General features: G+C 48.9%; 6 protein-coding genes across 6 annotated transcripts; 2 read left to right on the top strand and 4 right to left on the bottom strand.

Annotated features, from left to right (window-relative positions):
• The first annotated feature begins 1,038 nt into the window (after positions 1 to 1,038).
• EI90DRAFT_269510 (uncharacterized protein) lies at positions 1,039 to 2,114 on the top strand. The gene is made up of 4 exons (XM_039053479.1): positions 1,039 to 1,185; positions 1,305 to 1,393; positions 1,448 to 1,548; positions 1,613 to 2,114. Exons 2-4 carry the CDS (start codon positions 1,337 to 1,339, stop codon positions 1,932 to 1,934), a joined length of 480 nt encoding a protein of 159 aa, XP_038918927.1. The 5' UTR covers positions 1,039 to 1,185; positions 1,305 to 1,336; the 3' UTR covers positions 1,935 to 2,114.
• A 1,163-nt stretch (positions 2,115 to 3,277) lies between these two features.
• On the bottom strand, positions 3,278 to 4,603 carry EI90DRAFT_268095 (uncharacterized protein). Its single transcript, XM_039053454.1, has 6 exons — positions 4,363 to 4,603; positions 4,222 to 4,292; positions 3,923 to 4,154; positions 3,806 to 3,866; positions 3,613 to 3,737; positions 3,278 to 3,554 (listed from the first exon to the last, which is right to left on the bottom strand). Exons 1-6 carry the CDS (start codon positions 4,385 to 4,387, stop codon positions 3,385 to 3,387), a joined length of 684 nt encoding a protein of 227 aa, XP_038918926.1. The 5' UTR covers positions 4,388 to 4,603; the 3' UTR covers positions 3,278 to 3,384.
• A 1,336-nt stretch (positions 4,604 to 5,939) lies between these two features.
• EI90DRAFT_3014475 (uncharacterized protein) lies at positions 5,940 to 8,288 on the bottom strand (the record flags this gene model as incomplete). The annotated part of the gene is made up of 12 exons (XM_039056786.1): positions 5,940 to 6,033; positions 6,090 to 6,156; positions 6,197 to 6,339; positions 6,369 to 6,445; positions 6,498 to 6,618; positions 6,672 to 6,875; positions 6,929 to 6,973; positions 7,028 to 7,290; positions 7,383 to 7,524; positions 7,584 to 7,821; positions 7,876 to 7,926; positions 7,982 to 8,288. 12 exons carry the CDS (start codon positions 8,286 to 8,288, stop codon positions 5,940 to 5,942), a joined length of 1,752 nt encoding a protein of 583 aa, XP_038918925.1.
• Positions 8,289 to 8,421: 133 nt separating this feature from the next.
• EI90DRAFT_3152860 (uncharacterized protein) lies at positions 8,422 to 16,506 on the top strand. The gene is made up of 31 exons (XM_039065825.1): positions 8,422 to 8,902; positions 8,951 to 9,046; positions 9,093 to 9,393; positions 9,449 to 9,657; positions 9,713 to 9,799; positions 9,850 to 10,141; positions 10,197 to 10,899; positions 10,951 to 11,189; positions 11,244 to 11,384; positions 11,435 to 11,912; positions 11,966 to 12,119; positions 12,172 to 12,458; positions 12,515 to 12,639; positions 12,697 to 12,833; positions 12,897 to 13,113; positions 13,166 to 13,220; positions 13,278 to 13,441; positions 13,488 to 13,522; positions 13,624 to 13,689; positions 13,738 to 13,915; positions 13,967 to 14,061; positions 14,118 to 14,436; positions 14,489 to 14,769; positions 14,829 to 14,920; positions 14,975 to 15,189; positions 15,248 to 15,397; positions 15,447 to 15,576; positions 15,626 to 15,690; positions 15,751 to 15,898; positions 15,953 to 16,219; positions 16,279 to 16,506. Exons 1-31 carry the CDS (start codon positions 8,523 to 8,525, stop codon positions 16,404 to 16,406), a joined length of 6,234 nt encoding a protein of 2,077 aa, XP_038918924.1. The 5' UTR covers positions 8,422 to 8,522; the 3' UTR covers positions 16,407 to 16,506.
• Positions 16,507 to 16,560: 54 nt separating this feature from the next.
• On the bottom strand, positions 16,561 to 17,776 carry EI90DRAFT_2912620 (kinase-like domain-containing protein; the record flags this gene model as incomplete). Its single annotated transcript, XM_039054467.1, has 6 exons — positions 16,561 to 16,656; positions 16,709 to 16,937; positions 16,999 to 17,015; positions 17,073 to 17,149; positions 17,198 to 17,297; positions 17,345 to 17,776. The coding sequence occupies 6 exons, from the start codon at positions 17,774 to 17,776 to the stop codon at positions 16,561 to 16,563; spliced, it is 951 nt and encodes a 316-aa protein (XP_038918923.1).
• A 3,086-nt stretch (positions 17,777 to 20,862) lies between these two features.
• EI90DRAFT_3047364 (uncharacterized protein) lies at positions 20,863 to 21,619 on the bottom strand. Its single transcript, XM_039059545.1, has 2 exons — positions 21,470 to 21,619; positions 20,863 to 21,407 (listed from the first exon to the last, which is right to left on the bottom strand). The coding sequence occupies exon 2, from the start codon at positions 21,171 to 21,173 to the stop codon at positions 20,931 to 20,933; it is 243 nt and encodes an 80-aa protein (XP_038918922.1). The 5' UTR covers positions 21,174 to 21,407; positions 21,470 to 21,619; the 3' UTR covers positions 20,863 to 20,930.
• Between the last annotated feature and the right edge of the window lie 1,547 nt (positions 21,620 to 23,166).

Genomic DNA, 23,166 nt, shown 5'->3' with positions numbered 1-23,166 from the left:
CGCTCTCCTCTACTGCATCTGATCCCTGGACTGGGAGTGTTGATGAATTTCCTCCTGCGTTGCGGCTCCGATTCCACGCTTCCATGATTCACAAACGGTTTCTTTCTCCGCGATTCACTTCTGGTCTTTGCCACAACCTCTGGTCTGCCGTCAGCGAAGAGGGTCCTGGCATTGATTTTCGTTATATTGATATTCCGACTCAGGACGTGGTATCGACCACTTTTCCGATGCGTTAACTCTTCAGCAGCCACCCCCCATGTTCATATGCCGTGGGGGAAGAAAGTTGCGAGGGCAGGCTGTATGAGCATGAGCTAACAGATCAGCTCAGGCAATGTGACTGGCGTCCATTTTGGACTAGAAAGGTACTCTGGCGTATGAAACCCTGGAAGCTGGGCAAGGCATGTACCCAACCGGGGGGAATTGTGTAGATATGTTACTTCGTCAAGCAGATAGCAGAAGTAATGTTTGTTCTCAATGAGTCATGAGTAATCTTCATATTATGTTGACACGCGCAAGAATATGGAAGGGCTTCATCTCGCTCCACGGGAATAGAACGTGATTTAGCTCATGTATGCTCCACCACGGCCTGCTTGCCACCAAGGCGAGATGTTCGCCAATTCTAAATATGTTACCATTCCGGAATCCTTCCGCAAATGGACTCCTTCCCGGCCCGGGGAAGGCTAGGAGTGGGTCAAGTCCTACAGTGGGGAACTTGAGATCCATGCGTGGGCGCAACCTCAAACGTCACGACAATCCTAATCCTATTTATAATATTTCATTTGCTGGAGGAATGTGGGATACATTTCTATTTCCAGAAAGTCCCTATCGTCCGACTGACCACTTTCTCGATTATCCGTAGAAGCGTTTCCACGGAAAGCCATCATGATCTGCAGAAGGGATGCTTGTGAGGATTTCCCGGTTTAGCGGGCTCATCAAGTCGAGAGTCGTATGGGCACTACTCTCCTTACTGGGAGTGGGTGGATTACTATCATCGTCCGCCATGAAAGATCATGGTGTTGTCATAAGACCACACAACGGGTAAATCCTGACCTTCTCTTTGAAGAGCTGGCGAATGCCAAGACACCATGGCACCACTCCCAGTATGGTACAAGTAGGCTGGGTTTCTCGTCGTTCGTCATCTCACCGAAAACTCCCAGAACGGCACCTATGACGCAGGTCGTCCTGGTCAGTAAGCCCTTTCTATTTAATACTTTCGCCTTCATCCTTTAACCAGGAATCGCGCGTTTCGCAACCATCGGCATGTTCAACGCCGTCTTCTACTGTGGTTTGGGCAATGTAAGCAGGTGACCAGCCTCTCTTTGATGGGAATGAGCAAATGTCGCTCTCACCGATACCGCTAACGATATCCTTCATGGTCTCTTTACGTTACCTGGTGCGTATCGATCTTGTCCTTCATGACGAATCGGACCCCTCATTCATTTCAAAGCCCCCTCATCAACTGGATCCTTGGGTCGACCATGTGCTTGGTCTTCTGACCCTTTTCCTTGGTTCTTTAGGATACGCTGTATACATCAGTGCGCTCTGGTGGTGTGTCAAATATATCCGTTGGTGCCGTGCATACAGTCTAGTTCTCAAAATAGCATTCATACAGCTATCAGATTCAAAAAGCTGCTTGGCTCACTATTCTCGCTGGTGCCATTCTCGGTATTTCCGCCGGTCTTCTGTGGGTTGTACAGGGGGCAATCATGATGTCTTGTCCTCTCGAAAAGGACAACGGTAAGGCCTTCGGTATCTTCTGGGCGATCTTTCAATTTGGGGCGTTCATCGGCTCCGTCACCACCCTCTTACGCAGGGCGGCACCAGCGCCGTCTCAACTAGCACACACGTTGCCTTCTTGGCTGTTAGCTTCCTCGGTGTTGGCTCTCCCCCTTCAGACGATTGTTCGCGGCGACGCAAAGTGTAGTCAAAGCTGAAGCCCCAAACGGGAGGTCGCTAACTTCCTATGTTCGACTTCGCTTCAAACCACTCCTACCCTTGCCCGGGGCTGTGAACGCGTTCTACTTCGACTCTCCAACTCGTTCCCTGAACGCTACACTCGACAGTGCTCCTACGGAGCTCCGCTCAGCCGCAAAGGGGGTGTGATCATCTTTATCAGATTCTTTATCCTTGATGGAACGTTGCTCCAAGTCACAAGAAGGATCCGCGGTCTCGTCTCGTTGGTTTAGCTTTTTTCACCGTGATTGCAGTGATCGCATGGTCCTGCGGTCTCTCATGGCAAGTCACGTTCCATCGTACGCCAGACCATACCCCCATGCACTATAAGGACAGAGGCTATGCATCCAAAGGAGCATTATATTTCTGTTGCAAGTTATTTTGTGCTCCAGCACTGTCAGTCTTCCCCCTTATGTGTTTTACCCATCTTTTCGTTTCTCTCCAGATTACTTTGGTGGCGCCTCATTTGAGGCCTTGACATATTGGATCACGGTGCAATTTCCAACGATCCTTTCACCCTCGCTCGCTTCGCCGGATTCTACAAGGCCATCCAATCGACCGACGGAGCAGGCTCCTTCAGGATGGATGCCGTTGCTATGCCATTCCTTAATTTGGCTAGCTGGATCCTCATGTTGGCAGATCTCCCTGTTGTCTTAGCGGTGATTAGGGGACCACGTATGACGCGTATATATCGGAGATGTGAACAAGGATCAGGCAGTAGTTGATACGGAAGAGTGTGAGAAACTGGGGAAGTGTGGAAATAAGGCTGTAGAATTGCGGTGGACCCCGAACTGCTAAGCGGATGCAGGATCACGACGACTTCAGGATTGTAGCTTTATCACAGAAGTTAGGTCGGTCGAAGGAACAGGCTATTGACGTCATTTATTTCCTATGAGAGCCAGGGGCTCCAAGCTAAGACGGAGGATGAATTGCCACCAGTGACCTTTATATTGTACCTGCATATGCTTTGCCTCTGTGCATCGTCCAGCCGGGTATCCTTGGAAGGATCTGGACTCAGGTACTGAGCTGGAGAAACATGTTGCCTAAGTCAAGGGTCAGAAGCCCCGCAAGGCACCGACCAATTCCCATGATCAATTTGTGTGCGCGAAATTCAATGAAACGGCCCTGGCCGTTCTCCTCGACTACATCCTTCAAACTCAGTACAGTCGCATACGCAGCCTCTGTGAAGATATACGTCTCGAGATTGCGATCCAGCATCAATGTATCTCCAGTAGCATAGGCACTTTAATGTACATAATACACTTCAATCATCCGCTGCACTGCGGGGAAACAAAGAGATCCACAGCAATCAGATGCCACTGGGGAGAAGTCAAAGGGAAAGGAGTAAACATTACAGCAGGCCCCAGATTGGTTGTCAATGCATTGATGAGCCTGCCGCTTATCGTTACGGGTTCATTTGAGTTCCTGTTTTCACATCTGCGCGATGCGTCTCCACCAGGTGTTTTTCTCGAGCAGGGGGTAGCTTGTGTTAGGTCCATCTCGTTCGATACGTTCTTGACGACGAGCGAGGAGGATCGCACATCCTGAGAGTAGGAGAAAAATAAGCTGGGCAACTGTCATCCAGAATGCAGGTCCAAAATCTGTGAAAGGCAGTGACGCGAGTCAGGCTAAGAATGGAAGGGTTAGATACCAGCGTACCAGTGTTACTTCTGACGTTAGATAGGTTATTGGCTCTGCTCCGAACACGCAAATACAGGACAATGTCGATTGCGAGAGCAAGTATTGCCAGAATACAAGTGAAGAAGCTTAATAAGGACGCCACACTGTATGCGCGGCATAAAAGGAGTAAATTTATGAATCGCCCCCAAATGTGCGCGACGAGGAAACCCACAGGCTGACAACCAGATGCTTAGAGAAGCTCAAACCCAGTGTAATGATGCAGAATGCGAGAACTTCATCCGCGTGTGATCAGTACGGCCTGGACTCGGACACAGAGAATGTATCTCACCGATGGGATGAAATACTAATCCTCGGGTGTATGATCCTCCGACGGTCTGAGTGCCACCACCACTAATGCTCCGAAACATAACGCTGTATGCCAAGCCGGTCTTGTGGCAGTTGAAGTCGGAACTGCCGACACTCTGCTCACAGAACCCCCAGATACCCCAGCGAACAGACTGACTCGCAGTGGTGATAAGTGTACCTTTGGCGCCTGCAGTCCGAAGGCGAACTACATCGAACTGGGAATGCAATCAAGGCTCGGTAAATGGCGGCTGGCTCAACAGAAATGTTAATTTGAATACGCACGTTATCGACTGTCGGAAGAGAAATGGTGACTAGAACACCCAAGATTGTGGCCAGCACTATAAAGACGACCCCTGAAGGAAAAACAGGAAGCATGCCGACCAGTCAGTATCAACCATATCAAGCGGCATATCTTGCACGCGCCTGGAACACCGAACAATCGCGCCATAACAGTGAGGATAGGCAAGAGGAGTTGTGTTCAAGGGAGAGGAAACAACTCAAACAGTGAAACGAAGAAGCCATGAACCTTGCGACGATCTTCTTATATCCTCCATATGAAATGCTGACCCTTGTTTCTATATGGACGGTCTAGATATGGTCATTCGATTGTATTGTACCCGGAACGTTGACCGTCGCAGGGCTTTGCAGCCATCAACAACCTGGGCCTTGATGGCCGCTTTATATTTTTTACCCGAATGTAACAGTCAAAACCATTGGCATGCTGTGTTCGTGACCACATGGATGCAGGACCCGCAATTCATGCGTGTTTGATTCCATTGGTATCAATACAGACGTCACTATCACAGTCCGATGTATATCTACGGTGCCACTACGGTCCCATACGCTTCAAGCAAGGAAATTCGAGTATTCGACAGAATTATTAAGCCCGGTAGTAGCGTAGCAAGATGCGGTGCAGAGCTGCAAGCTCGCGCGGAGGGACCCGGCCGGGCTCACATTCTATGTTGCCAACAAGTACACAACGCCATAGAGCACTGCAAGGGCTGGTGCAAGAGCATACTAATGCTGTGAAGCGTCGTCTCCAAGAATGGGACTGAGTTGGCACCGGTGCACAGGAAGAAAGACAACACACATCGTGCTTTTGCCCCGCGTTGACGACTCCCTGATCTATGGCAGTAGCTTGGGCGTTGCCATCACTCCCCTGCTTTCCGCGATGATACAGCCAATCTTGCTCTACCTTGCCACGGAAGAATAGGAGTCTAGTAAGAGAGTTACTTCGTGGACACATTGTTGGGAGTCAATTTTGCTGTTTGCATCAATGAATGGTCCGGCAAATAGGAAGGGAATGTCAATCGCCCTTCAATGGCGTGAATAGATAGGGACCAAGTTGAATACGAGGGGCCTTGAGAATACTTCGGCCCTTCCCACTATCTCTCAGCAGTCTTTAGGCTAGGCGGATCGCGCGAGGTGATTCTTACAGATACAGCCGCGCACACCTGTAAGTGGGCAGTTACAATAAGCTGTCAGTACAACATGGGAGGTGAATCACCGGCAGCACGCATCAGAAGCTGATTGGAAGCACCCGTGAATAGTCCTTTTGGTAAGTCAGCACGCAAATTGTCGAAACGAGTCTCATCACCAAATGTGGCTTCAAACACGTCCTGATCAAGGGTTATATCCGAATCCGATTCTTAAGTTTCCGCACGGATGTGGAAGGGGATCGATTGGGCGGGTAAAGGCGCAGCGGGCATTTCGTTGGATGTGCCGGGAGGACATGAAGTCAGGTCCCTGACAATCGGAAACTCACAAGCATTGCCAATTGGTTTGTTTTTGTGTGACACTTATTTATCCAATGGGCCGTAGACATCCAGTGAGGTCAGTGGTAACCAGTGCCATTACGAATTAATGAGGTCGTTATTTGATGGAGACTACAGGTCATATCGAGCAGATTTCGCTGCGCTCAGATCTTGATGGAAGTACTAAAGCTGTGGTACCTGGAAAATAACAATTTATGTGTTCCAAGGCGATCCTCCTGAAGCACTTCATGACTTCGATGTCCCGAAAACCAGTTCCGAGTGATATTCATCAATACAGCATTGCGTCAAATCGGATGGGGTAACGGTATAATTTTCCGCACTAAGGTAAGACGAAAATGAGCGACGTTATGAACGGGTACGAATGAGTGAGCTCACATTCTCGAGAAATATGTGCGGACACCACACTCCCTCGAGTATGGCTCATAAGAGCTTTTAGGAAATCCTTGAATCAGCTTGTAGTGAAATCGTCAACGTGATCGCACCTGTGAGGACTCCAGTGTGACCAGTTGTATACACGCGTGATCGCACGTTTTCTACACCAACACCGCGGAAAAGCTCCTTCATGTTTTCCGATTGTGACCAGTTAACTACTCGATCGAAGCCCCTACGTGACACAGAATTGAGCCTAAGGATACGTTTCAAGATAGGACTTACCCATGAAGGAAAAGTACTTTTTTTGGTAATTCCTCAATATCGATGATGTTGCGAGACGCATGAAGGATATGAGCCGGCTAACGGCACATTTTAGATTAGCGAACAGGGTTTGGCGACAGAGTCACGCACGGAATGCATGATGCATGGGAGTTGGCCAGGCCCAAGAGATCTTCGGACGGTGGAAAGATGGGAAACTCCTTGCTCGCTCTCCACCAAGACCTGTTTCTCCACATCACATATGGGCGAAAGGCTGCAATCAGGCTCGGGTGAGTAGAGGCCAAAAATTGCGGTGCCCGCACTGACAGAATGAGTCCCTGGACCTTTGGCGCCCATATCTCGCGGCCGTACTCTTGAACTCGCCTGGTCCCATTTGAAATAGAGATAGATGGGGGAGCGTCAGTCCCTCCTTCGTCATTATGCGAAGATGCCATTGATTTGAACAATGCATCTCGAGAAGCGACGACAGCCTTCTGTATGCAATGGAGAAGGACAGCATGGGCACCCAGGCTAGTAGTTGAAAGGTGATGTTGACGAATACGTTCTGTAGCACAGATACTTACCCGTGGCCAGCAAGGTAAATTTGTTGTGGATCGCCACCGAATTTGCTAAAAGCTTCAATGTCTGAGTACCAGCGATTTAACGAGTTATGGTATGCTCACGAAGCGTGGTCCACTGCCCACCGCATTACCCTCCGTAGGTCCTCCATGGTTTCCCTGATTCGGCTTGGAGATTGCATTCTGTGGTTTTTCGGCGAGTTTGATTGGGCAGACGATGGACCGGATACACTCGAGTGCTGCTTTGAGGTGGAATCGGACGCGTCACGCAAATCTGTGACATCATCATCGAATGCGGTGATGTCGGGAATGACCACACAGTATCCCATACGAGCAAGGTTTCGTCCTAAAGACGCCATCATCCATTTCTTTGAGCGAAAAGGTCCATAATGGGGGGCTTGAATGAAGATGATTATAGGGGCTCCAGAATGATGGGAAGACCCCATGGCGGCAGCGGCACCTGAAAGCACGTTCGCAGATGCCGGCGAGTTGGCTGAGGAGGCTGGGACGCAGACTGGAGAAGTAACCCAGAAGCAACAGGTTTCGGTAGATAAACGTCCAGGGTGTTGCGGGCATATGTGGAACCATAGAGGACCTTTGTTCTTTTTGGAGTTCAGATGGTAAACAGGGTCTTAAGAATAGCCATCAATTAGAACCTTACCTAATCCGATCGGGCCAGCCTCGAGCTGCTGTATAGAGCATCTTTGTCTTTATCACTTCGGGGAGTACAGCCCAAATAGAGTATATAGCCCTTTGTGTCCATTGTAGAACTGCTATATTAATTTTCGTAAGGAGTCGTAAGTTTCGGATTGGGGGATGGAATGGCAATTCGGCGTGGGGTGGGGGTGCACTTTGAGCCAGTAACAAGTACGCGAAGACTGGAATGGCGTAGAATAGCACTATAAAAAGTCATGGGTAGACGAATGCCCCAATAATATCTCCAATTTCCGTACCTCCGATCTCCAGAAGAAGGGCAGGTAATGCAAAGAAGCTGGCAATTGGGACTGAGAAAGATGAATTGAGGTATGATCCTTCCGTAGAAACACGGGAAGCACCAACTCGCAAGGGAGAGAACAGTAAGCGGCAGGAGCGCGGCTGCGACAACGACAAGACCTCCAAAGACCCAGTTCCATGCCCAAAGCTTGAGAGGCAGCCATCGTGGGCTCCCTGGAGGCGGAGAATAGTTGCGTCTAACAAATGGCGGACGAGAGAGGCGCGAATCTTCTTCATCAATTGTGAAGGTAGCACCACGGCTGTCCACCACAACATACGTGCTATTCTCATCCTCCTGTTCCCCATCAAGTCCTAATGCTTGAAGGGGCCGTGTGGAAAAGAAAGATTTCTCGGAATCATTCCTGCTAGACATGCCGGAGCTTCAGATGGGGTTGAGACGTCCTCAAAATGTCCGGTGCGAGGAAACACGACTCCGGAGTACCTGTCAATCCAACTCCATTGCATGTGATTTGAGCGTGTTCGCTCTCCTGGAATTGGCCGATTGTCACATCTCCACATAGTGGCTGTGCAAGTCTAAATTTTCTCCGAGTTCCAGTCCTGCACTTTGGCCAGCGTACCGGCTTCCTTTCTGGAACAGGAGAGAGGCATGTCGACCGCTCTCTCGGCGTATCTCCAAAAGAGTGCATCCCTCAATGCTAGTTTATTAAAAGCGAGGTTACAAAATACTTTTCCTTCACTCGATTCATACCTTTTCAGTGCAAAAGGTGCGCGTCAGCACGACCTCGACTCAGTCCTGTCCCTAGCACAGAATGGCATAGCTCAGCTGGAGCTAATGCGCCCTGGGCTTTTTGGTGAATCGGCCTGGTTGTTCGAATCTAGCAGTCGGGATTATGATCGCCTCTATGTGCCACTCTCCGACACCAAGAAGCTGAACGTGGCTATTAAAATCGTTCTCTCTGCGCTATCTCCTTTCTTGCTGGAGGCCGCAGCATCGAAAGCTATGGAATGGCTCGTAAGACGTTTCAGGTACGTCTAGTGACCAGCAGAACTCCGAGAATGCTGAATTTTCGGCAGAGTCCAAGAATTCAACCAAGAAGAACTCCTTGCTTGTTTTTTACCATACCATGAATCGGTGGCTTTTACCAAGCTCATGACAATAATTCGTGTTGAGTAAGTTCGTCTTGCTTCGCGTCAGGGTGACAGCTCATTTGAATAGCCCTAACTCGAAATGGGCTTTCCTCAAACCCTCGAAAGAGCATCCGAAGCCATTGCTTAGAACAACACTTGTTGTGGAGATGTGCCATAGCCTTGATCTGGCGCGCTTTGTCGCATCCCTTCTCACGACGGCTCTCGATGAAGGACAAGCGCATCGCAGTCTTGTTGCGTTCAGTACCGGGACGCTCGCAGAATATATCGCCAGGCTGCCGAAGATTGATGAGGGCATAGTAGCCATATTATTCCCCTCCATCGTTCGAATGGTGGAAGGGACGGAAGGGCCCCTCCAGCGAGATGTGGTTGTAAGTTAACATTCTTCCGCTTTAGCGTTTCTCAACGTTCGTGGCCCCGTCGTAGCTCGCTGGCGCTATTCTCATCTCGGCTCTTAGTCATCGGTGCCAGCTCACCGTCCCTGCACTTGTCAACGTTTGCACACTTCTTCTCAAGAGACAAAACATAATCGGTGGGACTCGTGTGCTTCAAACAATCATTGCAGTTCTTGGACCCCAGGAGGAAATGCGAACCTCCGATTTCCAGCGGATTGCTAAACGCCTGATTGTTCTGCCGTATGACCTTATGCATATCTTTTTGAAAAACCTCTCAACTGAGCCTCACAATCAGGAATATTTCGTCGCTGTTGCAATCATCCACGGCCTGGACGAACTCAGAAAAGTTGCTTAATCCATTTTCGTCCTGGTTACAAGACAGGTGATTACTGGCAGTCTCTGCTGTACTAATTATTAACTGATCATTTTCAGGCTCGATACAGAGGATGGGATTTTCGTCCTTGCCGCCATTGTCAATACGCAAGCATGTCCAGTGGCGGTACTGCTACGCGTGTGCTCTGCATCACTCACTCGGGCCCTCAATGAGAGACTGGAGAGCAACGAGCGCGGAAAGAGTTTCCGGGCGCTGGATGAAGATGTATTGAAGATGATCTATCAACGACATCACTCGGTTTTCGAGGAAGCCTCCCGTTCCGTTCAGGCCTCACTTGAAGATGAGAGAGAGCGGGTTGTTTTTGAGAAAGTTATTATGTTCATTGCGTTGGTAAGATTTGATTTCTTGTGTGCTGCTGTGCTATTGGACAATTGAATTTCTTTAGAATCAATCATCGGATGAGTCTACTGATATGGATGACTACCGGCCGATGGATGTAAGCAGCGCCGCGTTAGCAATACGGTCGACAGATGGCGCCCTTCGTGCTTCTGGCGCCAGATGTTTCGTACGGCATCTCAAGGGTCTCCCAGAGGACGCCGTGCATGAGTCCTCCATCCAACAAATCGTGGAAGATCTTGCGGCAGTCATGGTCGATGCTTCAGAGTCTAAAGAAGTCCTGGAGGCTCTTTACCTCACATCCCCTCAGATGTTGCTGAAATATGTCTTTCCGGCCCCGCAGATCACAGCATCGGGTGCTCTGGATCTTGCTTCCCCTCAGGCGGTAATCATCGAAAAGCTATCTACTATTTTGGTCTCCAAAGACTTAAGTCTAGAAATTTTTGCCGTTCACGTCGAATCTGTCCTTCTCCATCTCATTCCGGAGTCTTTACGCCTCCAGAATCGCAACGATTTGTGGGGAATCTATATTTTACAGCAGCTGATCTTGCCGTTGCTTCTGATAACGGTGCCCTTCCAAGAGCGAAGCCAGCTGATATGGAAGCTTGTATCAGATGCGACTAAGAAACAAAAGGTTCTGAATAATTTCGAGTTGCTTAAAGGCTTGAGTGCTTTGGGTCAAGAAACTTCCGGATCACTGGAGGTCGAAGAGATGGAAGCTATAAATGCTAGGCTAATAGAATGCTTGACAGGTGTTGTATGTAGTATTGCAACAGCTGCATTTTCTGATATCCGCTTTGTAGAGAACATTATCACTTCTGGTCACTTTGACCATCATGTTCAATATCTGATGCGTGCTGTGAAGGAGACGGAACCTGTCGTTCGCTTGTTGCCACAGTTGATCCTACTATCATTGATCTCACGGCTTTCTGGTACTCGGCAGTTAGAGGTGGCAAGTGGAGCTCTCGGTGGCCTGCTTTCTCGAAGGACCGTCCAATCTGTGGGGGAATCCCTCAACCTCAAAAAATCGGAGTACAATGAGGTGCGGTGCTTATACTTTATTGCTTCTGCTACCTGATCTGACCCGACTTGGAAGCAATCGACACAAGAATTATTAAAAAATGTGGCAATAAAACCCAGGAAGGATGCCACTAGCGCGCGTTTAGATGCCCTTCTTGTTCAGACAATTTTAGCAATTCGCCCCCCAAAGGTTATCATGAACTATCTTGCTGATGCGGTATGCTATTGCGGTCTGATTCAATCTATTTGCTCAACTGTTTTGTTTAGAATGGCGATGACACCGATGAGCACCACCGAGGGCCCGCGTTTGTGCACTTGGCACGTTCCATCTATCGCGCAGCTAACTATGCCAGTATTCCGAACGTTTTTTCCCTCTATGTCTTGTCACAATTGTTCTCGACGTTACAAAATGACACGTTGCTCCTCCTTGCCGGTCTGTGGTCGATTAACTTCGGCTCGAGTACGCAAAGCCCACCGGAAGCCTTACTTTCCGGGGCGGATCTACAGCTTGCGGCTCTTAGCCATGCAAAGGCATATTTCATGGCGAGGTCCCAGACTCAAGGAACACTCCCTGACTTCCAAACGATTTTGCCAAGTTTGATCGTGCCTTTGCGAAACAAGGATCAACGCGCTCGAAGTGCAGCTGTTGAGTGCATAAAACAGATGCACTACAAGCAAGAAGAGCAGAAAACTGGACCAAAGGCAGATATCTTCGCTCGCGACCGTGTATATGGCGGACAAAGCAGTGAGTGTTTCTCATGACGCTACAGCTATGTCCAAGCTAAGCATCCGAAGAAGGCACTGTCCAGTATTTGGATTTTTCGGACTACCAGGCACACATTGGGTTGTTGTGTGAACGGGCTGAATATTTCCGCACTGACTCCGATTATATCAACACTTTCCACCGTGAGTTTCTCCAGAAGGGGAAGAAGGATTCGAAGAAAGAAAGCAGGTATGCCCACGGCGCAGTCTCACAGAGTGTCAACTGATTTGTGGGAACATAGTCGGAAGCGGCGGGTTCTATGTTTTCTGCTATCCCATGCGCTATCCTGGGGATGTCAGCACCCTCAAATGGCGATTATTCAGTCCCTCGAGAACGTGCACGATCGGGCAAAACTTCCGGTCATATTCCCACTTCTGGAGCCTATGGCAACAATCAACGAAACATCTCCTGAACTTTTCACTTGCCTTTTCTCCACTTTTGATGAATCAAGCGCGGTACACCTGCACGAGAATTCAAACCCCTACTGGAGGGCGTTTTTGGGAACGATTAGAAATGTTGTCTCTAAAAGTTTGTTTTTCACGAGACCCTTTTTTCGTTGGAGCTGAAGTTGTGCACCTGTCCAGTGCCGGATCTGGTACCGGTGGTCACAAACCAAATAAAGACAATATTCCATTGCCTCTCTTCCCAGCTGAAGGTTGAACTAGCCTCGCTTATTGTGACGCTTGCCCCCCTCTCCATAGAGTCAAAGGTATGGGTATGTTCATAAATCGGTTCATAATCTGAGTGTTTATCGTATTCTTGGTAGAATGTTTATACAGAGCTCATGTCTTCACTTGCGTCCGTATTGGATGACACCGAGACCATCATCCAGTTGCTACAATCTTTCCAGGTTTCAATTAATGACCCAGCAACACGGGTGACGAAGAAGCCAAGAGTTGAGGAGTACGTGCGGGCCTAGCAAAGTTGAGCCGAAACTGCCTGTCACTAACTTAGCACATTCTGCAGACCCTCTGAGGATCAAGATAATAGTTCTTTACAAAACACTATCTTCTTAATGGAAGCCGTTTCATCCGCCAAGTTTAAAGGGACTGTAGAGGTCGTCCGTTCTTTGTTAGAGTTCCTCGAACGACTCTGCCAGAATCATGCGCGGTCTCGCTCGGATTATGATTATGCTGAGCAGCTTGTTGTCTCTGCCCTGGATCACGCCTCATCTTCCGTCGAGGCATGTTCATTGAAGCAAAGACAAGAACCATCTACTCACCCTCTAACGTTAGTCATCGTCGGTGCGGTACCCGCTACCCATCAATGTCCTCGTGAAGCTGGTCCAAGGTTGGTTAACCAACGTATTGTGTGCTCGGCAAAACTCTGAGGCTCTGGCTCTTGTAGTTTCGGAGAACCCACAAACCTACCAACATGCTCTTCTTGTCATCGGCAACCTAGCCAAAATGTCACCGGATTCGATAATTCATGCCATCATGCCTATTTTCACATTCATGGGTGTGAATTTGTTCCCTCGCGATGATTCATATACATTCAATGTGGTTCTACAGGTGAGTGGTAATGGAGCGGAGCACAAGACCAAATAACTTAGTGTAGGTCGACAGACTATCAACAACATCGTGCCAATCATGGTCAGTCACTTGCGGTCCAAACCGAAAACCACGCTCGGGCTTCAAATAGGCAAGACTGGCTCTTTTTCATATTCTGACTGCTTATCAACTTGACCTCACAGGAGTGAGAGAGTTTTTGCGGATTTTCACGGGTGCTTCAGCCACCTACCTAAGCATAGGCGCAACAAGTGAGCTTGGCATTCAGATCATCTTTTCCGTAACTCATACTGGACTAGATTCTTCACTCAACTCATCGCTTGCCTTGGGCCACAAGAATTTATGTCGCCTGTTTGTATGCTTCTGATCGAGAAATCAGCAAATAAAGTGATACGCCGCCAAGGCCAAGATACCAATGCCGACCTTGCTCTTGCAGTATCAATTGCAGAACATGCAAGCCCTCAACATCGTCTAACTGTAGGTGAACTACCCTCGCAACGGTGGCAAATTTCTCATTGCATTTGTTAGCTTATAAGCGAAACTCTTGCTGAATGCTGTCGACTTGTGGACCGTGTCACATCCCCCAAACAGCCTACCGAACCCACATTTTTCGATTCAACCACGTTTGTCATCATCTTCTATTCCCCTTCGCAATTCACTGAAACAGCCACACGGTTAGTGTGTCCTCAGGGAGGGCGGCGTCATCCCATGCCGGAGTTGTAAAGCACATTCATGCTCTGATTATCTTCGTCGAGTTTGCTTGGACAAGCAGGAGCACACTCAAACGGGTGTCCGACGAGCCTTGGGGAAGTGCTGGAACGTCTGAAATAGTATCTCGCTTGATCAAGCTGATAAGTGCCTCTGTTACTTCGCCTGATATCACTCTGGCGGAAGTGAATGCGGCGGCTCAGCAAACATTACTATCCGGTCTCAAAGTGACGCCGGCAGAAGATTTCGTTAGCTCTGTCAAATCACTGCTGCAGAGTGGGAGAAGCGAGGTAGATTGAGCGTTCATCATCTTCTACTTGTTTACTGAGCCTTATAATTTAGATCAGGAATGCTACTGTGGCTTTGTTGTCTTCTCGTGTGGGCAACATTGCAAAGGAGACTAGGCAGAATCTCTCCTTACAATTTTCAGCAATTTCTGAAGTTCTTGTTGCCATCATCGTTTCGTCGCCTTCTCCACTTTCACTGTCTGCGTTGGAGGGGATAATGCTCACTTCCACACCTGCTGAAGCCGATTCTTTGGTTCCCGCAGTTCAAGTACTTCTGCGGTCAGGGCAAAATTTGACCTTGTTGCCAGCCACTCTCAGGACTCTCGCTACGTCTTGGTGATCGTTTCCTCAACCTGACTAGTAAACCTAATTGTTGACTGATGTAAACTTCATAGCATGATTCTGGGTCCCAGAATTCTTGGGCAGATGCCAGAGATTATCAATCTGTGTGTTTCTTCATTGGAGGGGGGCACAGATCAACAGACCTGTAGGTCCCTCCTTACTTCTAAACAATTCCGACGTGTTTCATTAGTCTTGTCAGCTGCGCTTCACGTTCTATCCACTTTGGTGAAAAGTATGAAACCATTCTGGGGGACTGGCCTGAGCGACGTGATAAGGCAGACGCTGACCATCAAGAACAACACGGCCGTAAGGATTAAGCAACAGATCAATGACTTCGAGGAGCTTGTTGCAACCACGTTGGCGTCGAACACCGTTATTACTTCTCTTATGAAGTTATGGGACGAGCGCCCAGATGTGCGTTTTCGAACTGAGACTTTGACCGTAGTTCAGGAGTTAACAATTGACATGCAAGGTGGCATTGATAGAAGAGTTTTTCAATCTACTCAACAAAGCTGTTGAATCATCTTCTCGTTCCGACATATCAGAACATACACGGCCACTGTTCAAGCTTTTTATGGATGTCTTTGGCCTTATTGAGCAGGAAAACGCTGAAACCCGGGTGGTAAATACACCCAATGCATCTTGTATAGCACGAGTTAACCTGCGTTTAGATATTTGCCAACATAGAATCAGCCGCTATTTCCGCATTTGTGGTGTTTGTGACGAAACTCAGTGAGGCAACATTCACTCCCCTTTTCCGTAGATTTCAAGACTGGGGCTGGTCAGACGTTCCCCATAAAAGTAAGGTTTTCGCATGCTCTATGTCCTTCGGGCTAAAGACGTCTACTAGATGAGAACCCAAGGCGCAGGACCACCTTTTGCAGAGTTATGATCCAACTGATGACAACCTTCAAGGTGTGCTCACTAATTCTCGAGGATTTGATCTTTGACCCATCGCTTGACTTTTCACTTTAGTCATTGATGTCCAGTTATATGATTTCCATCGTGCCGAACATCATAGAAACTCTGGAAGCATACAGCTCCAAATCAATCAAAGATTCCATTCTGTGGTCCGACTTGATGCGTTTAGTAACCGTCAGCTTTTCTGTGGACAAAAGCACCCGTAGGCTCTTGATGTTGTTTCGCAGTATCCGTATGTTACTCACCCTTTCTCCAGCCGTTCTGAAAGACACCCAGCTATCCAACCTCATAACGCCGCTCGCGAAGCAAATCAGCGTTTGGCCGGGTCTTCCATCCGCTGATCGCGAAGATCTAGTTCCGAAGTGCATCACTCGATTCTTTGGTGCACTCGGACGAGAAGAGCTCATCAAGAAGTTGAACATGGAAGTTGTTTTGCAGACGCGATCTGAAGATGTGAAGGTGAGATTGCTTGCACTGAAAACGGCGATCCACAGTTGGACGGAAGAAGGAATCACCCTCAGTCGTAAGTGTATAAGGTTCCACCTACGTATTAATTTCCTCACGCTTGATATTCTGCTATAGCATTCGCAACGGACATGGTTACGTTCATTCATGATTGTAGCGAGGATGAGAATGACCAAGTTGCGAAAGCTGCACGGTCACTTAAACGGGTCCTGATAGATGTTGCTGGGTCACTTGGAGATCTGTAAACCACACGCTACAATAGCATTGACGAATGTGACAGTACGAACAAAATGTAAGCAGAAATTGAGGGATGGAACCATATTTAAACGAAGAGCAATGTTCTAGGATGAATGCAGGATATACAAAGTCCTTGAATGAGCTGATGACGGTAAGAACAAATTAGCATTGACCGTTAAATCCATCCTCCATGAGTCGAACCTCCGCAAGCAAAGTTACGATGTCGTTCCGCGCGCAAGCGCCGCGTACAAATGAAGTCTGAATAGAGGTAGTTAGGGCGCAAGCACAAATCGACACTCCGCTAACCTACCTCCAGAAGTTCATGGGCGCGGGGCCGCCAATCGTCCGCCTCTGAACATAGCCTTAAAAATTGATGAAGTGAAGGGGAAAGCTCGCTGCTACGTTTCAAAGCGGGCCATCTGTCCCCAAGCTGGCGCGGATCCTCAACGTTAAAGAAAGGCGGAGTACCTTCAATAACCTCCCAAATTGTGGCACCCACAGACCACACATCCGCAAGGTGAGCGTTATAAGGGCGGTCACTATGGAAGAAATAAGGTAAAAATGGAAAGGAAAAGGAGCATAATGGGTTATGTGACTCACGACCGCATCTCAGGAGCCTTCGGGGAGAAAGATCACTTCAGTGCACAATCTGAGTGAGGTTTGCAGTTACTTACCATCCAATACGGCGGTACGGGGACAATTGTGTTGCACAACTCGCCCGGTTTTGTTAAGGTCGCGTGAGAGAAGTCGGCTAGAAGTCTTGAGTGCAGGTCCAAAATTGCTGGAAATTTAGGCTTACCTAGCTTAACAATTCCGCTTCTTGATATTAATAAATTATCGGAACGTACATCACGGTGAGCAATATTAAGAGTTTCTAGGTAAGATAAGGCACTGAGAACCTGAAAGCAGGTCAGCTGGCACAAGTTAGAAGCCACCCAGTCCTTACATCGCTGGCAAAACGTGCCACCTCAGCTTCCTGAAAAATCAGACCCTCCCCAACCAACGGTAGCATATCCGCGAGCGATCTCTCCATAAGTTCCATTTCCACCCATAATGTGTTGTCTTGCACGAATAGCCCTGCAGTCGTCAAAACGTGCTCGTGACGAACTTTACTCATGATAGAGACCTCTTGCGCTAATGCGTGCACCTTTGGAGAATCCTCTTTGTTTACGTGAATTAGCTTAACAGCCACGAGGGTGTTTAGACGTGATGTCCCATTTGTCGACATTGACGATCCTGAGATTCCATCCCCTTCGCTAGCACGAGCAGCAAACACAGGGCCGTACTGCCCCTCCGCTACTTGTGTCAGATCACTGAAACGGCTAAGGGGGCTAGCGATCGAAAGATAGGGAAGAAGAGGTTTGAAGCGATTCTCCATCTTCGCACAATCCACTGTTTCCGGGTCTTCCTTCACATCATCAGTGTAATAACTGTTGTAAATGACATCGTCCGGACAGCTTGAGGATGATTCTGGACTATCCGCATTGTTTTCATCAAAGTTGGCAGGGATTGAAGGTAAATCCTTTTGAAGAATCGGAGGCAATACCAACGAGGTCTTGCTCTCCATCCCTCGAGGGTGAACACACCCATCAGGCTTGACCGGTGACTGCCGTAGGAGCGGCAAAGGCTGGGTGGGAGTAACTGGTGTAAGAGGTAGGCTTTGAGTACCTAACGGAGAAGACGGTGGCGCGGGAAAGGCGCTTATAGGCATTTGGGGACTTCGCGGCAATATGCTTCTGAACACACTGTCCGACGTCAGTTGACCTTCCACCCCATGGGACAGTGCGGAAGGTCTCAGCTGAGGTTCATCATCAACCCAAGCGTCCTCCGAATATGCAGCATACACACCAGTGCACGGCGAGTGGGAGGCAGCAATCCCATCCTCTGGGTCCGTTGAAGCGGAACTTTCTGTTGAAAGCAACAGGGATGACGGCGATGAAGAAACTTCAGACGAGTGCTTGGACGTTGTAGGAGAAGCTTTGTATGTATTTGGGATCGGTGCGGAAGACTGTGCGGGGGTGTTCGGGGTGAGCGTTCGAGTGGGGATAGCTTGTGCCGGCGGTGCTAAGATCATCGCCTCAACATCGGTAGGCACAGACTGAGATCGGAATATTGGGGTGCTAGTTGGGACGGACGGCTTGACAACTGGAGGTATGGTTGTGGATATAGTAGCAGCACGTCGCTGTCCAGCGGCAATTGCTATAGCACGCGATTTTCCAGCAACTGAAACTCGGCTGATGAGTTGAGTTGTCTCAATAGCCGCCTCTTGTACATCGTTGAATGAGCCCTGAGATATCACGCTGGATGCGGATGACGAGAAGCATGTGGATTGGGATAGATTGGATATGGATGAGGGGGAGGAAGGCTGCTGAGCATTTAGCTGAGAGAAGCTGGACATAGGATGAGGTGTAAGATCGAGCTTCATGAACTGGGAAGCAATGATTGTATTTCTGCGGCTATCTGAGGCCAGGGAAGTAGAACCCTGAGTGTTTATGGATGCCGTCGACATCGAGGCCTCATGATTAATAGTCAAAAAACGTTCAACAGGCTCAGTGGCAAACGAAGAAAGCAAGGTCTTCGTCCAATCATCATCATCAGTGCATACGGTGGATAGTGTAAGCACCGGAGGAGTGAGAGACAGTTTCGATGTTGGCGATGGCACCGGCAAACCAAGAAACTGATGTTCACTCTCGTCCGAGGCGCCATCAGAAGCATCGTCCCCACATGCTTCATCTCCATCATGAACAGATGGTGCTCGCACCGTGGACATCTCAGACTGTTTTTCTGGCGGATCAAAGTCGGGTTTCTCATTCTCATCACCGATAAGATTTAAAATAACCTCTGACGTCGAAGGGTCATTTGGTTTCGGAAGCCGGGACTTTGGAGGGAGAGGAGGGGGCAAGGATGTCCTGTGGGTCAAATCCCCAGAGTCTGCCTGCTTCATCTTAACAGATCCTAGTTCGCCAGGTAATTCAGGTGGTGCGCATGTGGAGGTGGATTGCGCAGAAGAGACGGCGGAGTATGGCCCAGCAGAGCATGCGGGGCTAACAGATCGAGGCAAGCTAGGAACCGCGCGGACAGGTTTCTTGGGGAGAGAACCAACGGTTTCCCTTGCACTTGGCGATGACGGTGGAGGTGCGACTTTGCGTTGCTTGGCGTATATGGCACATATCTCCTCTTGAGTAAAACCAGCCTGGGCAAGAGCGGCGGCCCAGGATAGAGGTAGTCCAGAAAGACCCTCAGCCTTAGACTCAATGTGAAGATCGTGCTGTTTCGAGGAAGCGGACATGAACCAGTCGCAACTCAGCGGGTCAGCGAAGAGGATGTACACTCACTCGTACGTTCCAAGGTAGCGAAATATTGTTATCACCATCGCCTGGGGGTGGTCCTTCAGTCGGTGAGGAAGCCAAAGATGCAAAAGAAGGTCGCTTTGGCAGGCTAGGGATCTTGCCTGCAATGACACGCTTTATAGACTTCATGCTCCGTGAAGATGAGGATTTCTCTGGAACAGTAGGCGAGGGTGTCCTTGCCGTTCTATACGACGCTGAGGATTCGTCTGGAATGAGCGACATGTTGGAAATGGATGTGGTGGATTGAGTGAACGATGAAGACGCATAAGGCATGTATGGTCGTGCAAGATACATATCATCTTTCTCTGGTACAGGCGGGGGGGCTCCCCTAAGCTTTCGCAGAATCTTGCTGCCCGCGGTTGCCATACCAATGGCGAGGCAGAGTTGTAGCGCCTGCTGGAGCAAAGAACGTGAAGCTCGCGTATGAGTAAATTGACCTATGTTTCGACGTCAACAGACCTCAACAATTTGTCTGTTCGAATATTGCTCTGCCCAACAACCACGAAGTTCTTTTCTGTGATCCATCGATGGAGACGCAGTGCCGTCGGTGGTGACCTTTCCAACCGTTTACAGCAGCTTTACTATAGAATGGGTGTTTGCGCCCTTCGACAACCAGATCAAACTGCAGATGGACGTGGCCTACGGAGGAGCTCTACCTCAGCGCCATGACCAAAAGCTGTCATCGGGGTTGGCTGGGCCTTCCAGTTAACCGTGAGGGGCGATGCCATAACCATCACAACCTGCATAGCTTCTATGGTCGTACACAATTGTGCGCCAGCAGCTCCCCCCTCAGAAGTAACTGTAATAGCAATGTAACAGCAGACCAACGTTGGGGATGGCGTATAAAACACGAATCGTCGGGCCATCCGCACCGCGTTCCTTGGCAAAATTTGATGTGACCAGTGTTGCTCTGACGTAGGTATCTAACCCTATAGTATATTTTCCACCTCTGGGTCTAGTTCTCAATTATCAGGTGGCTACTTGATCTTCTCCGACACCCCGCCTATGGATCACATCAGTACCCTGGTGCCGCGACCATCTAGGGGTATCAGCATTCACTTGCATTGATGGGGCTATGCGCCGATGCGATGACACTGTTCTCAAATATTAGTCAGAACAAAATAACATTGTAGCGAACAGTCTGCCAAGTGCGTTATGGCCTAGGCAGTGACCGTCAAATTATCATCTATCAAACCAAATGCAGCCCCGGGGCATCGGTATGATATTTCCGCCTCGCCTGTGTGTGTAAGGGACAACAGCCTCTTGGTATGGTGTGCTTCTTCTGTTGGTCGGCAAGTCATGTGGTGGGTGATGTCCGACAGTTGTGAGAAGTTGACACAGGCTCTCAATTTCCTCTTCTTCGGGATCATCGACGTTTGACAAAAGCTTCTTGATACACTCGTGCATGATGCGGGCCGTCGGCATTTGTAATTTGAAGAGTTCCCCGATAAACTTGATGGTGCCTTTTGTCTGGACGTGTAGGTCATGGCCACGACCCTAGAGCAGACATAAGTATCGCACCTACACCTCTTACCAGCTGAGGATCACGGTGCGAGTCTCTACGCTTCAAGACCTTCGAAACGAAGTAGATCCGCCCTTCTTTGCACTATATCAAAACTCGCCGTTCGTGGCTCTTGTACCTCTTGTTACGATCTTCACCTGCAGAAACAGGCTCTCAATATGCAGTTTGGACTCTTTGTCAACTATGGGCCATACTGTACCCGTTAGTGAGGATCTCCGAGTTGGCACAGCATGAGACTGGGACATTTCTTGCAAGCTATTTCTCCTTATACTAATAGCCTCGGAGTTGCTCTACTCACCGGCGATTGTCTCGTTGGCTGGCGTCACGCTTCCGCGTTTGCAGCGCAGTGGCTCTGGCTTATCGTCCTGATCATTTTTGGGTGTTTACACCACTGACGTACGCGGAATGCTGTAGAGGTGATCAGCTAGTCCCGTTGTTCACTGCCTGGACAGCTTTGACAGCCGCAATCTTGATGTGTGAAGTTGAGTGCGCCTCGCATGATCTAACACCACAAATGACTCAGATTGGCACGATGTAAACCCATAGTACGTACACTAATACTATTCGACCGACAGAATATAATTAATTCCGTGCCGCGTATGTATATCTACGGTGTTTCACCCCCATCCTGTATCTTTCATGTACACACCGCAATTTTGCGAATAGGAATAGGAGGAAAGAGCACACGAATTCAGCATCCAAAATTACAAGGTCACTTCCAACCTCTCAATTGCCGTGGGAATTATGGTCGCCACGCTACGAGGCGGTTTATGTAATTGTCCATCTGAATTGATGATGCTCCTGATCTCATCGGCCCACGTGGCGCCCCAATCCATCTTCAGTTGCGCGACCTCACTAGCGATGTTAGATGCACCCCTGCCAATCGTGTCCCTTCTCACCTCGCTGTCCATGTCCTGTGCTTGGTGCACCGCTGGCAGTTTGCTGGTCTTTCGCGTCCGTTTTCATCGAATCTAAGTATACCCGCCGTCGGATGCTTTCCATTCTGTGACGATCATTCAGTTTGTTTGGCTCTCTAATTGAGCTCCAGTCTAATGTGCATTCTATCGATGGTGTAGCAGACGATCAGCGAAAGTGTCAGACAAAAGGTAATTATGAAACAGGAATGACCTGCTGTGCAGTTAACAATGTCGCCCGATCCCAGCCAGCGACAGTGATCAACAGATCCAAGTGATATGCAAGCAAGATCATGGTTGTGATGCAACCTTTCTAGTTAGCAATCACCCCTCAATAGTCATCCCACAACACATTATCTGTGCACTTCTTTTAGGGCCTTGCAGTACAGGAAGTCCCTGCACCCATTCTAGCCATTCCGGAACACAGACAGAACCTGTGTGAACTGTCTTGTTATCCCGCGGCCCCATTGGTGGTGGAATTAATCGATCGAGGTTACCAGCCTCTATTGGAAATAGAGGCTGGAGTCCTGCCTAGTGGCAATTTGGCTTTCCTAGCTCTACACACCGTGCGTACAAGAGGGAAACACACATACATGATATTGTCTGAGGGTAGAGTCGGCTAGATCGGCTTGGCACGAATGGACGAATGAGTTCGGCCAACTCCGCTACACTGAAGGGAACCAAAAACCAAAAGCCAAAAGCGAAAACACAACCAAACCCCCCCCTCAGAAAAATTTCCCCCTCTCTCACGATACCAGATGTTATCTTGGCACCACTAATTGATCGCGTGCATTTTGCCAACTTCCAACGCGGCTCACGCACTCATTTCAGCATTGTTAGCTCCCAAATTTTGGGAGATTACATGTTTTATTTGGGTTCAAAGAAAATAACCAGTTAGATATAACCGTTGGGGGGTGGAGAACTGTAGCATGTATATGTAACTGGTAAGCGCCAGCTGGCACATGTACAACAAATCTCCGCT

The sequence above is a fragment of the Cantharellus anzutake genome, assembly GCF_015039405.1.
Source record: "Cantharellus anzutake strain C23 chromosome Unknown EI90scaffold_12, whole genome shotgun sequence".
NCBI classification, from domain to species: Eukaryota; Fungi; Basidiomycota; class Agaricomycetes; order Cantharellales; family Hydnaceae; genus Cantharellus; species Cantharellus anzutake.
This window is presented reverse-complemented; position numbering and strand designations above follow the sequence as displayed.

What these genes read in the sequence shown, in the direction of transcription:
- EI90DRAFT_3152860 (XM_039065825.1), top strand. Translation starts at nt 8,523, where the DNA reads ATGTCGACCGCTCTCTCGGCGTATCTCCAAAAGAGTGCATCCCTCAAT. An exon ending in CCCTCCAGCGAGATGTGGTT is followed by an intron (nt 9,394 to 9,448) that starts GTAAGTTAACAT and finishes GCCCCGTCGTAG; the next exon opens with CTCGCTGGCGCTATTCTCAT. An exon ending in AGGACTCTCGCTACGTCTTG is followed by an intron (nt 14,770 to 14,828) that starts GTGATCGTTTCC and finishes TAAACTTCATAG; the next exon opens with CATGATTCTGGGTCCCAGAA.
- EI90DRAFT_269510 (XM_039053479.1), top strand. Translation starts at nt 1,337, where the DNA reads ATGTCGCTCTCACCGATACCGCTAACGATATCCTTCATGGTCTCTTTA. An exon ending in TGGTCTCTTTACGTTACCTG is followed by an intron (nt 1,394 to 1,447) that starts GTGCGTATCGAT and finishes TTCATTTCAAAG; the next exon opens with CCCCCTCATCAACTGGATCC. An exon ending in TACATCAGTGCGCTCTGGTG is followed by an intron (nt 1,549 to 1,612) that starts GTGTGTCAAATA and finishes GCATTCATACAG; the next exon opens with CTATCAGATTCAAAAAGCTG.
- EI90DRAFT_3047364 (XM_039059545.1), bottom strand. Translation starts at nt 21,173, where the DNA reads ATGCCGACGGCCCGCATCATGCACGAGTGTATCAAGAAGCTTTTGTCA.
- EI90DRAFT_268095 (XM_039053454.1), bottom strand. Translation starts at nt 4,387, where the DNA reads ATGGCGCGATTGTTCGGTGTTCCAG. An exon ending in AAGCATCTGGTTGTCAGCCT is followed by an intron (nt 3,738 to 3,805) that starts GTGGGTTTCCTC and finishes CCGCGCATACAG; the next exon opens with TGTGGCGTCCTTATTAAGCT. An exon ending in TAACGTCAGAAGTAACACTG is followed by an intron (nt 3,555 to 3,612) that starts GTACGCTGGTAT and finishes TGCCTTTCACAG; the next exon opens with ATTTTGGACCTGCATTCTGG.